Raw genomic sequence first — 17,867 nt, forward strand, 5'->3', positions numbered from 1 at the left:
TGGCTTTTATCAGCTTCTTTTTTTGTTTGTTTACTATTTTCTCAATAGTTCTAATTTTTTATTTTCCTCTGATTTGATGGTTTCTATGTACTATTGGGTAGTTACCCCAGTTTCATTGTCGTGTTCAGTGTACCTTTCAATAGCTTCTTCTAGTAGATTTTCGTATTATACCAGATAAGTCTTGTCTGACTTTCTCCTTCTACCATGATCCCTCTTTCCTTATTCAATTGAAGTGTTTGCAGCAGGCTGCAGTGCTGTTCTTTACGTACCAGCTTTGAAAAGAGAAAGAAGAAAAGGTGAATATACAACTTCGTCCAACGTATAAAATTTGATCAGCAGGAGTGCTAGAGGGGAAATAGTTTGACCAGAGGGTACCATAGTTTGATTGGTACACGGAAAGCCACGTGGTGTTAATCCCTTAATATATTAACTCTGCCGTATAAAATTCTAGAGAATCGCCTTTCATGAAGGCTGTTGATTGCTTTGAAGTATTTATTCAACATAATTAGACATTTCTGGAGGAAATAATCACTAATCACTATATCCAGGTCAAGCGAATCTACAGGTTGCTACTGCATAAACCGTTACTCTTGTTCCTCTATTGTGCATACTGAAAAAAAAAGGCATGTGAGAAACGAAAAAGCATTCTTGGACGTGCAATGAACGATATTTTTATTATTATTATTATCTATTTAGACCATATATTGGTAAAAAACTTTTAGTTAGAAAGTAACGGGAACTAACAGGAATATGTATTTTTGATTTTTATGGTGAATAATTTATCCTATAGCATCTACTTCATTTTGATAACTATCTTTGATGAAGTCGAAGGTATTACTGTATAAATAAAAATATTCATCAGTTTTTGATTTTTCCCCAATTCATTGTATTCTCATATTGGCGTTATTTTTACTGTTCTTGAATGGTTGATTGGGAACGATTTTCAAGTAACTTGACATTGCTTACTGATTCTTTGACATAGTCTTCAGCTACGGTAGAGTAACTCCAACCTCTTCGCCTTACTTGCAAACCATAAGTTAAATGAGGCTGCACCAACACTAGATATAATGTTCTCAATCGCAAAACCTTCTGAGATTTTTAAATTTCTCTATCAGAGTTCTCAGTTTATGGACTATTTTATTAATTTGTTGTTTCCATCTAAGATGTTTGTCCAACACAACACCCAGGTATTTTACTGTGTCCGCTGAGTGTATCATGCAGTGATCGTCAACCACCAGTGATGTAAAAGTGGGACAAAATGCGACAGAGTTGCTGAAAGGAACGAAAACAGTTTTGTCTATATTCAGAGTCAAAATTATAGACCATAGGTATTTTGATATTAAGTTGAAGGCACTTCCCGCAAACATTTTCAATTCTTGCCATGTCTCCGCCTCCAAAAACACTGCGGTATCGTCCGCAAAAGAAATTATTCTTGACTTCGTCTCAAATAAGGCGTTCGTGTACAATAAAAACAGAATTGGGCTGAGAATGGTACCTTGGGGTACCCCAACAGTGACGGCAGTGAATGAGCTAACGAATCTTCAATCTGAACGCATTGACTTCTCCCGGTCAAAAAACTTCTGAACCAATCCAGTGTTTTCCCGACAAAACCATAGTCACCCAGAGTTTCTGATCTTTTGGATTTTCCACCACTGACTTTATAAAACCCTGCATGTAAAGCGAAATATCGACCATTACGATATTCATTAAATAAATTTGTTCCTGAATTGAGGGTACAAACGAAAATGAATATTTTTTCTGGAGCAGTGTCTGCTTTTTTCCTACAGAACTTTTTTTTGGTGGAGCACTGGTAGTTCGAAATATATGGAAAAAAAAAATAAGAAAATATTGGGAATATTGGACACAAGAATTCCGATTCCTTGAAAATTGTCTTTATGATTTTAATAAGCGTACAATATTGTTTGTCGTAACTAGGTAATGTGTTATCATATTATGTCATATTGTATGCCTTATATATTTATTTATTTTTTAGCCTTGAAAAAGAAACTAACTGTTTCGAAACGTCGGCGTTGTTACAAATTAAACAATAAAATAAAATTGTGTCCAATATTCCCAATATTTTCTTATTTATTAAACAATTGATGATAACCGAGTAATAATATGGAAAAAACTTTTATTCAGTATTGCACTTTTTGGTTTCTTGTAGTTTTGTCTTATATGCTTCTGATTTCTAGAAAAACGTCAACAATATTCTAGAAATCCTCAGGAAAATCCAAATTATCATGAAGACCTCTTCTCGTCTGAAGATTCAAGTATGAGTTTGGCGATTTGGTCAACAATTAATGTTGGTAAATTTTATGTTTTCTTCGGAACTTTTTCTGACTGCCAAATAGTCAAGTTTTCTAGATTGAAAATTGAATCCATAAATTCAAGTGTCAAGAGTCAAGTGTCTTCTTGGGTAGTAATTTTGTACTTACTTTTGCCACTTCATGTGATATTTTTTTCTCTGGTGAAATCATTTTCAAATATTTCTAACAAAAAATTGTAAATATTGTCACAACCAATGCTTGTTACGCCGTTGTTGGTTGTTAAGAAAATATTGAAAAAAATTGCGATATCTAAAGATTTGTCAATAACATATAATTTGATTTTGACAAGTCAGTAGGCAGCTACCTAATAAGCTAGTAAATATGGTGTTTTCAGATATGTATAATGACAGTGATTTCCCACAATCCGGGAGCCAATCTGTGAAATTTGCAATCAGAATCTTGCGGAAGAATAATTACCCCAATATTCTCAGCTACCCTACACCCCCTGCGATTTCATCCCCTTCTTGAATGATTGATAAATGACTATCGCCCCATCGAAAGGGAAAGGTGAAAGATGCACTCTGGAATAGCGGATTTCGCGATTTGATGCGCGCCAGTATTCTGGATAAGTTACCGGAAGTCCGATTGGCCCGCAGGGGGTCCGCCAGCGCCAATGCCTGCTAACCACCACGCCTTCCGGTCGAAACGTTCTTGATGTTTATTTTGCATCAATGTACTTTAAAGTTGGCAGAGCGCAATCAATGGACGAGTTTCATATGAGGACGGAGATCATTTATTCAAATTAGGTGAGCCAGTGGATTCGGTCTGCTGCTTGGAAACCACCTTTCCAGACAGCATCATCAGTTAAGATCATAATTAACAGATATTAATTGAAACGTGGTTGACAGCTTAAATAAGAAGAATAACTAATTTTCATTTTGGAAGAGCTTCATTGGAATTTTATTGAATCTGAGTCAGAATCTCAATTATTGGAATCATTTGAGACGTGAATAGCTTTTTTTGTCACATCATTAATGCTACTATGTTATTCTTCTGTGTTATAATTCGATTATTCTCTATTCTCGACCTGCAATATACTAGCAAGGAATATTATGCACTATGATGACATGATCGTTGCATGAATTTATAAGCACCCGAAAGTGTTTTAGATGAACTTGCAAATGTTTGTCTGAAGTTAATGCAAACTAATATTAACGTTGATGAAATTGATCAGAAATGTATTGGAAAGAGGCTCTTAAATAAACCCCAAACCATTTATTAAGATAAGCACAACTCCCACCAATAAAGGCGATCAAATTGCCACCCAACAGCAAGTGTACTGGGCAATGAAAGTGACCAAATCGACACCAACTTGACATACTATTTCATATGACGATGAACTAGCAGACTTGATCTATTCTAGAGGACTGGTAAGACCCTGCTGCCTAATAAAATTCTGGAAACTAGGAAAACTTTTGAATATTAGAAATATTCTTGTCTATTCAAGTGAGTTTAAATATACTTTATCCAAATAAAAAGAAAAAATCAGTTAACCAACGGCCTAAATTCGGGTAAAATGCTCATTTCATGAATCTAAGTATCGAACTGGTCTATGCGAATTGTCAGTAAGATAATATAAAAAAGAAAGCTGCTACCAATGAAAGTAACCAATTCGGCATGCGGTGAAGCGTATACAGCCAATAGAAACAGCCAAATCTACATATTTTGGTTTCAGAGACCATCCGCTATAATACCAGGATTCATTTCAAATACTATTAGGCAATATACACCCTGTCTCCTAATGAATTTCCGGACAACCCTTATAAAATCAAAACATTCTGGCTTCCTCCAAGTGACTTTGGATAGACTATACCAATATCATTGTTGGTACATTATGCCTTCAGGCATAATCTAAATACTGTATGACTTTTGAGCATCATATAATCAGAGAATAATCTTCATATCTATTAATTAGTTTTATTAACTAAATTATGAAATCTCGCTAAATGGATTGAGGATAAATCATACCTACTTTTTTCGATCAGAAACTCCAGCACATTCAGCAATAACCATGGGCAGCTTTCAAATATAAGAAACCAAAATAAAGAGACCAAAACTCATACTGTAAGCCAGAATGAAGATGACACCTGGATCAAGTAGGTACTTTGAAGACCTTCTTAGAAACAACGAACCAACTGATGCAGCAAAAAGTACCCCCAATATATACATAAACATAATGCAGATATAAGGAAAGCACTGGCAAAACAGAAGATAGAAAACTTCAGGCCAAGACGTCAAAACCAATGAACTCCTAAAATACGGAGGAGAAAAGCTAATTCTCGAACTCACCAACAAAATACTCCCCCATAACATGATTCCGGATGAATTGCGAATAAGTACTCTTCTGCTGCTATTCAAAAATGGTAAGTAATAAAAAACCTGCAAATTATAGAGAAATGCATTGTCTATATACTACAAATTAATAACAAAAATTATGACAACCATTGTGACTGAATAATTCGCAAATACACAACAAGGATTTAGAACTGGTACATCCTGTAGAGATGATGCATTTGTAATTAGACAAATAACGGAAAATATTGAATAATAATAAACCAATATTTTTTAGTTTTAGCTTCTGATAGGATCCATCTTCAGGATATAGTAGATACATCTTCTAAATGTCAGGCAAATACCGAGTAACATCAGTTAAACAATAGAGAACATCAGAGAACAAAAAAATCCAGGCAAAAATTAACAACACAGTCTTTTCAGCAATAACAGTAGAAAGAGGCATACGACAAGGAGACTCTCTGTTGTTCAACATCAACAAGTTCGTGAGCTACAGCCTACCTAACCTCAATGTTAGAGCAAGTCTTTCTCATGAAGCAATAGAGAGTTTCTCATTTTAGTATTCTGATGTTGGATTTCATTATGGAGTTCGTCAAAGCATCCAATAAACATTCTGAAGAAATTGAAAAACTTACTGCCATCACGTCTTAAGGAAGGAGTATCGTAAGACCTAGGAAGTTTCCCAAAAATATGATGAAATAAAGATGACGAATCTTTGATGTAGAACAGGCAATGTGCTCATTTTAAAGAAGTAAGAAGTAGATGTAGAACAAAATTATAACTACATAATTATGATCACTATCAACATTTTTCCATTTCCAGTGGTCTCGAAGAAGAATAATTTTTAAAAATCTATAAAAGGTCTTACCATGGATTCGGCCCGTCGCTTTAATGGTCTTGTTATTGATTTTCTCTCTTGGGAGACAGGTTTTGATTCTAGGCATTGAAGTCAATTTTTCAGGTCACAAAAACTCATATATTTTGCAATAACACATGGGATTTTGTCAAATGTGTTTTATTCCAACTGGATGTATAGTACAACGACATTGTCTATCGGTTAGAAAAGGCCATTTTTTCAGGTAAAATCACCTGATGATGAAGACATGTATTCTCTTAAAACTATTCATTATTCATTTCGCTTTTTTCAATAATTATATAATGCCATAATGCGCTTTTTCTCGGTTTTTGCCTCTGGTACATTTACCAAAAAAACTAAAGAACCGACTTTTTAATGCAACTAGCGCCAATTCACAAGTTCTCACCCACGGCATCTACCAAATGAAACAAAAATGCAACTTTGTACCTCAAAATGTCTCACATTGGCTTCAATTGAGTTAATTTCAGAACCTTTTTTCTAGCCAGAACTTTCGATTTTTTTTTTGGCATGAATATTCGATCGATAAAGTACCCGGGCCGCAGAGCTCCCCTTATACCACACAGTATTCTGTGATCTACTTGGTACTCTTCGTCATATAAGTGACCTTTTTATAATTACATTTTTTGCTTTTTCGGAAATTTTACAATTTTCTTCCATTTTATCTTAGTTCATAACTATGAATAGTTTCATAAAAATTTTATATGCGTTCACTTTGATAAGAGTGAATTAAATTTTCCATCTCGTGGATGTAGTGGCGTTACTGCTATGATAAAAGTTTCTATGCACCAGGGATATTGAGAGATATTGATGTCCTTAGGACATTTCCTTAATGCCCTTGAAACATAAATAACTATTCTGGAAACTTCAAATCTCTTGTTTTTCACTTACCTACTTGGATGCACAGAACTTGAATTTGTTATTATTGCTTTCTAGATTTCGAAGGTAATCTTGGGATCGAAATATTTTTGGGATCGCATTCAAAATTTCCGTTCAGAAAAGTGCATTTCAGATTGATATAAATCTTTGAATTCATACCTGTCGAAGCAGCCTTAATTCACTTGTAGAAAAAAGCATTCAAATTTCAGTTCCTTCAGATATAACAGCTTGGTTTTGTTAAAATTTTGATGGATTTTCGGACTGGGAATTGAAGTGATCTATAGTAATTTCAAATAAACGATGCGTGTGACGAATGCGCAATTTAAGAACTATAAGACCACAAAACAACGTAGGTACTTTGTGAGGTAGATTTGAAAAACAGGGAGCCTTGTGTTATCCCTCCGACGTATTCGATCTAATATCTCTTTCAATTCTCGGTTAATGTAAAGTTTAAACTCGGTCTGATGTGTTTTCAGTGTAATATCCAATTTTTTTCTGGACGTTCTTCTCCAATTTTCTCTGATTCTGGTGATAATGTAGTTGGTGAATGATAAATAGATTAGACTGAAGAGATGCCTCTAAGTGAGAATCAGTTTTGGCATGATCATTCATTTATTCGTTGTATTATTGCACTGGGATGGATCAATCAGTTCTAAACAATTACAATTCAGAGTAAAAGAATGAGTTGAATACATCAACATTGCCATTTCAACACACCTATTTTCATTACCTGTGGTGTGAGATTTCTGTAATTTTCACGCTAATTGTGGGAAATTCATCTACGATTTTCACTCAGAGATGTCGCTTTTCCAAACGGCTAAAAAGAAAACTTCTTTATTTACTCCCTATACTACATACCTTGGATTATTGATATTAATGTTTTAAGCAACATACGATATACTTAGTTACTGAAATAATCAAAAGAGTAAAATATCCTTCCATCGATTAAATATCTTTCAACTTGTCTCATGAAACTATTTATATCAAAAAAGTATCTTCAAATAACTATATAGTTGAGACGAAAAACAATCGCAAGCGAAGTTATTTTTTACCCATTGTCTCAATTTTGTCCATAAAATTTTCATTAGATGTATTTTAAGGATACCCGTACTATATATCTTTATAAAGATATATGTGGACGCCGGATACCTCTTGGACATCCATTGAACATCCAATATATCTAAAGGGCATCTGAAATATTCATTACAGATATCCATAGAACAAACCTATGCTATCTGAGGAGGGAAATTATCAGGTAAAATCATTTCTAATGAGAGATCTAATTTTCTACATATATATTTGAATGTTAAATAATAACATTTTGTTATACAACACTCATTGTTCATAAAATCAAAATAAATATAAAAATAATGGGAATATCTTTACATAACAAATGCTTTTTTAATTCCTATGTATGAATCCTGAAAAGGAAATTACAAAAAGATCTATAATATGTAGTTGAAACAATTCGATTTGATAATATAAAAGTTCAGGAAATCAATGAGTTCATTAAAAGTGATAAACATCAAATGATGAAGAATTGGTATTAGCATCAACAAAAACCAAATTCATGAAGAAATGAGTTATAGGATGTTTAAAAGGTTTGATTTGTGTCTGGATTTTTGAAAACATCTAGAAGTCACGATTACAGTAAAATATCTCATCTTTCAAATACCAATGCATCAAGGTAGTCGTTAATCACAGCGTGGCAAAACATAGTGAATATCCTTAATCCAATTCCAAGGCTTACTTGCGCTTTTCAAGTGAAATATAAGAGTTTGAAAACTAGAGAGAGAGTATTTTTTGGATGAAGAGAAAATTTAGAATATACAACTTCAGAATTTTTCTAATGGAAAATGATTTACTTTTACTGAAACTATGCGTTTGTTGAGTACATAAAAATATATATTTCGTGCATTCATTAATGAGTGATAGGAACTCTCATCTGTAGTTTCAGCAATATTTCACCAATTACAAATTACCAAAACAACACAACTCCAGGCTCAATCAAGTGCAACTCCACAAACAATTCAATGAGATCATTAATTCAATTTATTCTATATAATAATGCCTTATGTTTATAGTTATACAGCTAAAGATGCCAAAGAGTTATCTGAACTATTTGTCGGTGGCGTTTCCATAGATGCTATTCGCTGTTGTAAGGTATTAACCTGAAATGGAATAATTTAACAATTATGATTATGAACTTGTCATAAATGGTCATTCACACTATATGTTAGTGTCCAGGAGCTCGTGGACTCCAGAATTACGTCATAGTATAATAGCAGAAAGTTTCTTTACGCATTATACGGTTTGATAAGTCAGTGACTTTTTGAATAAAACAAATTTTTTTCGACAAAAAAACATTTTATTTTTCTACATAATCAGCTTTTAGCTCGATACATTTAGTCCAACGTTTTTCTATGATAATTTTTTTATTCCCTCCAAATAATAGGTTTCTTCGAGGCTCTCAAAATAGGCGTTTGTTTCGGTAATGACTTCTTCATTCGACTCAAATCTCTGACCGCCCAGTCATTTCTTGAGGTTTGGAAACAGAAAATAGTCGCAGGGGGCTAAATCTGGAGAATGAGCTGGATGAGGTAGCAGTTCGTAGCGCAATTGGTAGATTTTGGCCATCGTGATTAGACGAGTGTCAGACACGTGCATTGTCTTGATGGAACAGCACTTTCTTCTCCGACAAATGCGGCCGTTTTTGCTTCAAATCACCGTCAAATCTGTTCAAAAGCTTCGAATAATATTCGCCGTTGATCGTTTCACCTTTCTCGAGGTAATCAATGTGAATGACACTGCGTGCATCCCAAAAAACTGTGGCCATGATCTTGTTGGCTGACAGACTCTGTTTTGCCTTTTTTGGTCCACGTTCACCCCCTGCAACCCACTGTTTCGATTGTTCTTTGGTCTCTGGAGTGTTGTGATGGATCCTAGTTCCGTACACAGTAACAAAATGGCGCAAAAACTCCTTCGGATTACAGCTGAACACCGCTATACACTATTTTGAAGTGGTCACCCATCTTGCGGAGAGTTTTTTCATGTTCAAATACTCGTGTAAAATATTATGTACCTGTTCATTTGAGATACATACAGCATCAGCTAACTCACGCACTTTCATTCTCCGATCGTCCAATATCATTTCATGGACTTTATCGGCGATTTCCGGCGTGATCCCTTCTTTTGGGCGACCTGAACTTTCGGCATTACTAGTGCTGGTACGACCACAACGGAACTCTGTAAACCATTTTTTTATCATTGAAATTGATGGTGCCGAGTCCCCGTAATATTTATCAAGTCTTTCCTTAGTTTCAGTGACCGATTTTTTAAGTAGAAAGTAATGCTTAATCAGCACAGTGAATTCACTTTTTTCCATTCTCTAAAAATTCACGAGGTGGTCTGCTTTGAACGGCTATAAAACAGCAACTGCACGTCGTAACTTGCTGAAAATTGAAATGTTGCCCACTTATAGATCACAGATGACGGATGCATTGTTGCATTGGAAGTAAATGCGCGGGAAATTAAAAAAGTTACGGACTTATCAAACCGCCCTCGTACCCAGAGGGGGTCAGGTAGAAATGGCCACGAATAAATTTAGATAATCTTGGATTTGGTAATTAGCGGGTGATAAAGTTCTATAAAATTGGGATCCTTTCACGTTTTTTTGCGTAACTATCAAAACTGTTAGGAGGGTTATTAAGCCTCCGGATAAATAACCACTAAAATAAATAGAACTTTTATTTTAAGGAGCCTTCTGAAATGAGTGAGCAAGCTGCGTTGCATTTCGTTTTCAGTTATGAACAAAGATCGGATATCCACAAAAGTTAACACAGTTTTTGATGACTGATTACCAGTAGTGGTGATTCAACAACTATAGAATTGTTCCGAGTAAAAAGGATGTTTTGAAATTCCAGAGCATTCCTCGGAACTAAGATCTATTTCTATTATTAGAAAAATCGTCCTAGATTGAGAACACGAACTAGGAATTTATGAAGAAGAAGAAAGGGAAAAAATTTTAAAAATATGAACAACACATAATCTTGATATCAAAAATATATTTTGCTACGATGATACTGAATATGATCTTTTTTCAGCGGAAATATGAGTTTTTGATATTTTTATTCTGATTTGGAAACCTGGGTTCGAATTTCGCCGCTGGATCGATTTTATTTATTTATTTAATGAAAAAACGAGTTAAACCCTTTTATACAATAATAACAAATAACACGAATAACCTCGTGCAACACAATGAAATGGATAAGATTTAGGAATTTCAGTATAAGCAAAATGATGGCGAAAAGCATATCATCACAGTAAACAACACATGTTACACAAAATTTAAACTGAGACGAAACTCGAAAGGCAGAACAAAAGAAAAGAAAAAAGAAAATAGTCTCAAAAAATTAAAAACAAAGTTCACGCTACGATAGGCCGACATATGAAATGTTTTCTATTGATAATTTCATATTTGCATCGTCACATTTAGAGATATTTTGCGTAGAAAGAGGAAATAATAAATCATAATAAAACATTTGAATAGTTCTCAAGGATGTTATCGAGTTGAATATTTTATGATACTCTTTAGCTCCAAGAATGATTGAGATAAGAATTCCATTTAGTTTGTCATATATTGAAGAGTACATATACCTAGTGTCATAAAATAAAAAAATGCCAAAATTTTTTTTGAATTCGATATAATATCTAATTGAATGAAATTTACCTGTGCTGAATGCTTTTCAACTAAAGTAAGCATTTGTTGTTCCATCTTCTTGAATTTGGCTTGATATCTCTTGTTATTTCTATCTACTGTTTCAGCTAATACACTGGAAATAAAAACAAATCTCATAATATTCTCCATCTCATAAAGATCGAACTTATGATACTTGAACATTTGTTTAAGATAATAAACCTGCATACATACCTATTTGTTTGATTAAGGTCATGTACTATTTCCCTTCCTTCCAACAATCTTGCTTCAGCATTTTTTGTGACCTGCTCCAAGGTTGAGACCAATTCCTGCAGTCTCACTTTAAGTCTAGCTTCTCTCGCAAGCGCTTGCATCAGCTCCAACTCTACTCCTTGCGCATGTTCTGCATCAGAATATCCACGATCCTAGAACATTTAGATCTTTAGCAAACCTACTTTGTAATGTGATGTTGAAGGACATTTTGTCAGTCATTGGATCATTCTTTATAATTTTTTCCAGATATATTAGATCTAAATTCATGAGGTTATATAATTCTGCAGGTGCAGAATTAGTTAGGTTAAGCATTAGATAATGCCTAACCATGAAATTCACTAGACGTACTCGTAAGTAGTCGTGCTTTCTTTGGATACTGTATTACTATTACTGATAGCTCAAAAGTAACCTCTATCAGATAGCAAAATGACATTCACATGTTATTAAATTCAACTTTAATAGTGTTGATAGAATACTTAATTTCGGTGTTTGGGATGAAAATTGTGCGATCGAACTTCATGTAATATATGACTTCAATTGAATGGAGCATAAGCACATTCTATATGCGTTTCTGAATGGTTTTATAAAGCTGTATTTTTTTGGAAGTTTCAATGTTTTCTATCCCTTTTCAAGTAGGCCTCTGTGAAATCTCCCAGAAGCTAAGAGCTTGCACGAGTTAGGAGAATCTGTTATGTTCTGTGAATTGCCACTGTATTTCAGCGCCACTTCAGGCACAGAACAGTTAATTGATGTAAATTAAAAAAAAAAAATTAAAAAAAAAATTTAGAAACTATTTACCCGATTTTGTGATGCTAAAGCTAAAAGTGCTTCTGTATCTTTCAACTGTCCTTGTAGATTTTTCAATGTAGCCGATTGAGCCCTCTGTTGTCCTTCTACATATTTAAGTTTAAGTTGCATGGCACTCTTATCTTTTTCCAAAGCAAAAATCTTTGATACCAGCTCAGATTTCTCCTCCCTAAGACTCATTAATTCCTGTAATTGAGAAAATGAATTGTAGACATATATTATAACCCATTATTAAACTTTTGTTTACCTGTAATAACACTGCCATCTCAAGGTCCATTTTTCTAGATTCCTGATTATTCATAGGTTTCACATGTACGTTTTCTACGTAAGTTGATTCAAGAGACACACAAGTTCCTTGAATATTACTCCTTTCTGCTTTTAGTCGAGAAACATGCTCTCTGAGTCTAGTTTCGTGTTCGGTAGTCCATTCTTCATTACTAAATGAAAATAACAGAAAAAAATAAATTAATATTAATATATCAACAAATTTTCCAAAGACCAATATTTCATATTGTAGAAAATTTGTATGGATGACTTACTCATCAATCTTAGAACCATTATAAACATGATTTTGCCAAGGCGAAAGCAACATATCGGATGATATCTCATAAGAGTCGAGGTAAGTGAGAAGTTGTTTAGCAACAGTTTCTGCAGCGCTCCTATTCTGTATGGATTCTGTGTTCCCTTCATTTAATGCTAATTCAGTCTCGAGTAGAGCCAACAGTACGTCGTAGGCTTCTATGGCACGATCGGTCACTCCTAACGCTAAACGTAATGCAACAGCATTTGACTCATATTTACCACATAACAAGACCAATCTGAAATTAAGAAGTTGAAAATAATTATTCGGAAATCAGTCTTGGTAGTTTTAGACTACTCTGATTTCGTCACTCAATAAGTCACGGGTTTGGGCCCAGATAGGACCGCCAAAATTTCTCGTTAGTATCAAGCTTCAAAAGATGTGTGTCAAAAAACGTAGAGAAGTCTGAATCGAGATATTGAGGGTTAAGTACTACTTTTACTGCTGCTTGACAAATGGATAACCACCAGTTTAGTTTATTGTCAATGCCCCTTGTCCCAAATGGATAAGGATGAAAACCATGGTCAAATCGAACGAATTACGCTTCCACTGATTGACCACCCAACTTATTTTTCAGATTTGATCCCCAGTGAATACTGGCTTTTTTCAGATCTCAAAAAAAGCTCCAGGAAAAGACATTGGGTTCTAATGATGGCAAGCACGCATTTTTCTAGGGGAAAGGTATTGAAGAGTTACAGGAGCATGATATAAATATTGAAGGTGACAAATAAAGTCAAATTTCCAAGAAAAAATGCATTTTAACTGATTATACCTGAGTTGTTGAGTGGAACATTAGGATCATCAAATTTTGGTCTGAGTTGTAAACGGCACCACAAAAAATTTTAGCACTTCTAGATAAACAGTATGTTTTTGCGCGTGTGAAATTTTTTAACACATCTTCAGGAACCAACCTGAGTACTCTCCGCGAATTCTTTTTTCTCTTTGCTGTACTGAAACCAATTGTCGATATCGAAAATATTTGTTCAGTTTTTGACTAGGAAGTTATAGTGATGAAAAATCAATGACTGTTTTTCACAAATCTTGTCTTTCAGACTAACTTTATCTACTTCACGAATCTTTCTTTTACACGTCGTGTCGAATATACAGGGTGTTCCTAAATTGGACCTACAAACGAAAATAACGGATTCCTCGGATTATTTTAAGAAAAGTCCTATAAATTTTCTGCCCTCGAGATATAGAGTGTTAGGTTTCCTTTCTTTTTCAATTTTATTTTTCAAAGCACCTTCCTTTCACAAGATATTCAACTCAAATTTAACATAGCTATTCTAATTTAAAGTTTCCATCATGTGATATGCTAATTTTGAATGCAAATTTACAGGGTAATATTTTTTTCTGGAAGACTGCCCCCTTCTTTCGTCCAGAACTTTGTTTTAGTGGATCACTGGTACTTTCGAAAAATTAGAAGAAACTTTGGTCCAGCACTACATTTTTTGTTTTTTTTGTAGTTTTGTCGTATCTGTTACCAATTTTGAGAAAATAATTTCAAATCTTTCTCTAGTAATCCTCTAGAAAATCCAAATTATTATAAAGATTCAGTAAGTTGAGATCAATAAATGTTACGTCTTAACTCAAGTCTTTACTTTAGCGAAGATAAATAAAGATTCGATAAACTGTTATAATCATCACAAAGAAGTAGGACTATAAGAAACCATCCTGTGTCTCGAAACTAAAGCGTTTGAGGATTTATAGGACTCTCATTTTCCTTTGAGCTTTCAATTTAGGAACAACCTATATAATAGCCAGTCAAAAAGCGTTATTTTAATGTTTGGTCGAGATTAACGTGTTCTACTTTGACTGCAGACCCCTTTATCTCTGAATAATAAACGTTATTGAATCGTGTATCTTTCCATGATTGAAAGACCTAACCTTCCGAACATAAATGACATAAGACATGTCAAAAAATGTTACAAAGTAATTTTAAGTTATATAATTCTTATTGGGAACCCCTTAACAGCATATTTCAACATTTACACTTTTGAACAGATTCTTTGATCGATATTTCTTTCCATTTTAAAAATTGCAAAACATACACGAGATAAAATCGAGCACTATAAACAAAATGTAAATCTTCTGTATGAGCGGAATTTTTGAACGACTTTCCTGGCAAAATCGATAATGTATTATTTAGTTATTTACCTATCACAATGAGCTTTCGTTTCTGACAACGTAAGTACCAGAACGTTATTCTGTGCCCTAGCATGTTCTAACTTCGTGTAGAGCTGTCTCAATTCTATATCGGCTGCCGTTTTTTCATTTTGCGTATCACAATGGCGGAGTATGTCGCCAACGATATGTTCAGCTACTGCAGTAGTTAATTCAGTGGTCGTAACCTCGACAGAATTGTGGTCCTTGTTTCCATTTGTACTCCTCTTCAATTTCACTCGTTCCGCTACTTTAGATACGGGCGTCGTAGAGTTCTGTTTATTTTTATGTATGGGAACTGAAAAAGAGATGAAATTTATGAGTTATAACGTTCAGAACGAACAAACGATAGGAAAGGAAATTCATAGATTGATTAAACAATAGTTTGCTTGAAAAAATGCACTCCAGCAGAGTAATGACCCTATGAGTGTTTTTTGATCTTCAAGCAGAACATTGAACTGAATGCGGTAAAAGCAAATAATTGTAGGTAGAAAAAAGGAGGTGATAACAGATGATTCCAATTATTATGGGCAATTGACGAGTAGGTGACAATTGTTAATGATATTATTTTTGGATGAGCACTTATATTGTTTATCAATATTGAATCTTATGATATCATTGTGTCAAAAAATCTTCACTAACTTGCATTTGAAAACACTGTAGGCTAACTGAAAGGTAAATAAAAGGCAAACATTTACATAGGTAGCAATTTTGATGTTTATATTGCTTTCATCAAGTGAACTCATTTGACCTTTATAACTTGAAGTTGACACTAAAACTCGGACTATGACACACGCCCTATGATCCATGATTTTACCATTGAATATGAAAATCCAATTGATATGGATCATATAGAAGAAACGGACGAATGAAACACATTAGAAAAAGGTTATGCCAGAAAAATTTTAAGGTCAAGAAATGACAGAAAAACCATCAGAGATTGAATGAATGATGGACCTGGCTGAAAGACGATATGTAAGACTAAATCTTCAGTAACGAGAATAATTTCATAAGCGTTGACTCTCCGTTTATTGGAGTAGCTGTCAAGTCAAAAAGACACGTGACGAAATCACCATTATTTTGATGGCTTTTGAAAAATCCCGGAGAAAGAGTAAGCACTGATAGATTCAAAAGATTTATTGTGGAAAAGTCGAATGAGAAACCACAATGAAATTGGAAAATAGTGCTTTTTCTGCTGGGAAGAAGATTCCTCTTTGGTTCATTCTCATAGTGCCTTGATAAGAGACGTTAAAGATACGACCTGCCATATTACTGTTCAGTTCACACAAATAAAAAAATTAAACTACAAATAGATTAGATAGTCTACTAATTTTACATGAATTTATTGGTTTCATCCTACCATGATCTACCGTAATTTCATCTATAGTTTTTTCAACTATTTGAGTAGTTAATGTTAATTTGTTTTTCTGAATTTATTCCTATGATTAAAAAACCACAAAGAATAACATTGGATCACCTTCAGGGGTCTAGTAAAATTCTGTGGGATTTCATAATATTTGAATGGAATTCCCATAGCAAGAGGGATTCAGGAGCACAAATTTTGGCATACGTTTGTCCCCCACAGCCACTCGAAAAAGAAGACAATGTTTTGGCTCAAACCTTCAACGATGATCGTTTGAATCGCTCAATAATATCAATCACAACATCCCATGACAGGAGAAAGCTTCCATAACGAATGTGTCAACTTACCAATATTGCTATATTTGATATCGATCCTGGGAGAGGATTCTTGGAAGGACTTGCAGTCTACTTCGATATGAGATTCCGGCGAATCCAAGTTTTTGCTCTCGTTCGTCATCTCCTCCATAATCTCATCTTTCGCGATGGCATACTGGGCAAGTTTGTAATGCGCATCTTGAAGTTGACATTTCAAGCGGTTTATTTCCTGTTTGAACGGCTCAACATCCGGCGACGGCGACGATTCGTTCTGCTCGTTATTGGAGGAGTTCAGTTTCGGCTCGGGGAGTTCAGATGGACTCTCGGCTAACTGCAAATGGTGGATAAATTTTTGTTCTTTTTTTTAGTTTTTTTTTTGTTTGTATTTTATGCTTACGTGTATCCGGTTGTCTAGATCAGACGAATCGGGCTCTAGAGGTTCTAATTCGCTCACTTCCAAAGGACAGGTTACGGATTCGTCATGAACGCTTGTGCAGGATTCTGAAGAAAAAAATACGGAATTAATAATGTGGAATAATAAAACTTGATGTGATGTTAAATTGAGTATCATTGTCGTCGGTTAGTTCTGATGATAAGATCCTTCTGAAATTTGTTATGAACGTTTTTTTACACATGTATACAAACAAAATTTCAACGTGGTTGTATCTGTTCTCACGGAAAAGTAGGAAATTTTTTCTCGATATTGTATTACAATTTTTTATGGTTCTAGTGACGCGATCAACATGAAATTTAACATAAAGATTGAAAATGTTGTCAACATCCACACTCGAAGTTCCAAATCAGTCTAATTTGTTGTAACTGAGGTCTTTTGAATATCCTATGATTCTGATGACGCTATCAACACATTTTGCACAACGTTTTAAAATTGTTATTTTCTTTCAAGACTCAAAATCCAACTATGTTGTTACTGAATTATCGCGTTCTTTCTTATATTTTTCTTGAATTTTCTGTGGTTTTGGCAATCCATATGAAATATTGCATGTTGCTAAATGCAATATTCCTTTATTATTTTGTCTCAATTTTCCGATTACTCTAGCTGAGCTGATTCCAAAAATGTATCACATGTTGATTCCAATTGATACAGGGTGGACAAAAATACAATAGTTTTGTGTGTGCTCATAAAGTAACGCGTTACATTCTATATTAGTTAAATTAACAATATTATCAAAAATACTTATTGTCTAGCAACAATCAACAAATAATGACATTAAACAAAAAACTAGACGACTATGTTTTTTTCAAATTAATCAGAAATAATTTCTTTTATATTCTGTC

General features: G+C 34.1%; 1 protein-coding gene across 4 annotated transcripts in view; it reads right to left on the reverse strand.

Moving 5' to 3' along the window:
- Positions 1–7,655: 7,655 nt before the first annotated feature.
- The window catches only part of LOC123674669 (colorectal mutant cancer protein), an 84,128-nt gene continuing 73,916 nt past the window's right edge, over positions 7,656–17,867 (reverse strand). For all 4 annotated transcript variants that reach the window (XM_045609635.1, XM_045609634.1, XM_045609633.1 and 1 more), the window contains exons 5-13: positions 16,969–17,072; positions 16,605–16,902; positions 14,889–15,192; positions 12,691–12,969; positions 12,399–12,588; positions 12,143–12,337; positions 11,306–11,496; positions 11,105–11,207; positions 7,656–8,546 (exon numbers count right to left, since the gene is read on the reverse strand). In XM_045609635.1, coding sequence (XP_045465591.1) covers positions 8,460–8,546; positions 11,105–11,207; positions 11,306–11,496; positions 12,143–12,337; positions 12,399–12,588; positions 12,691–12,969; positions 14,889–15,192; positions 16,605–16,902; positions 16,969–17,072 — 1,751 coding nt within the window. In that variant the 3' untranslated portion in view covers positions 7,656–8,459. The remainder of the gene's footprint in view (positions 8,547–11,104; positions 11,208–11,305; positions 11,497–12,142; positions 12,338–12,398; positions 12,589–12,690; positions 12,970–14,888; positions 15,193–16,604; positions 16,903–16,968; positions 17,073–17,867) is intronic.

The sequence above is a fragment of the Harmonia axyridis genome, chromosome 3, assembly GCF_914767665.1.
Source record: "Harmonia axyridis chromosome 3, icHarAxyr1.1, whole genome shotgun sequence".
NCBI lineage: Eukaryota > Metazoa > Arthropoda > Insecta > Coleoptera > Coccinellidae > Harmonia > Harmonia axyridis.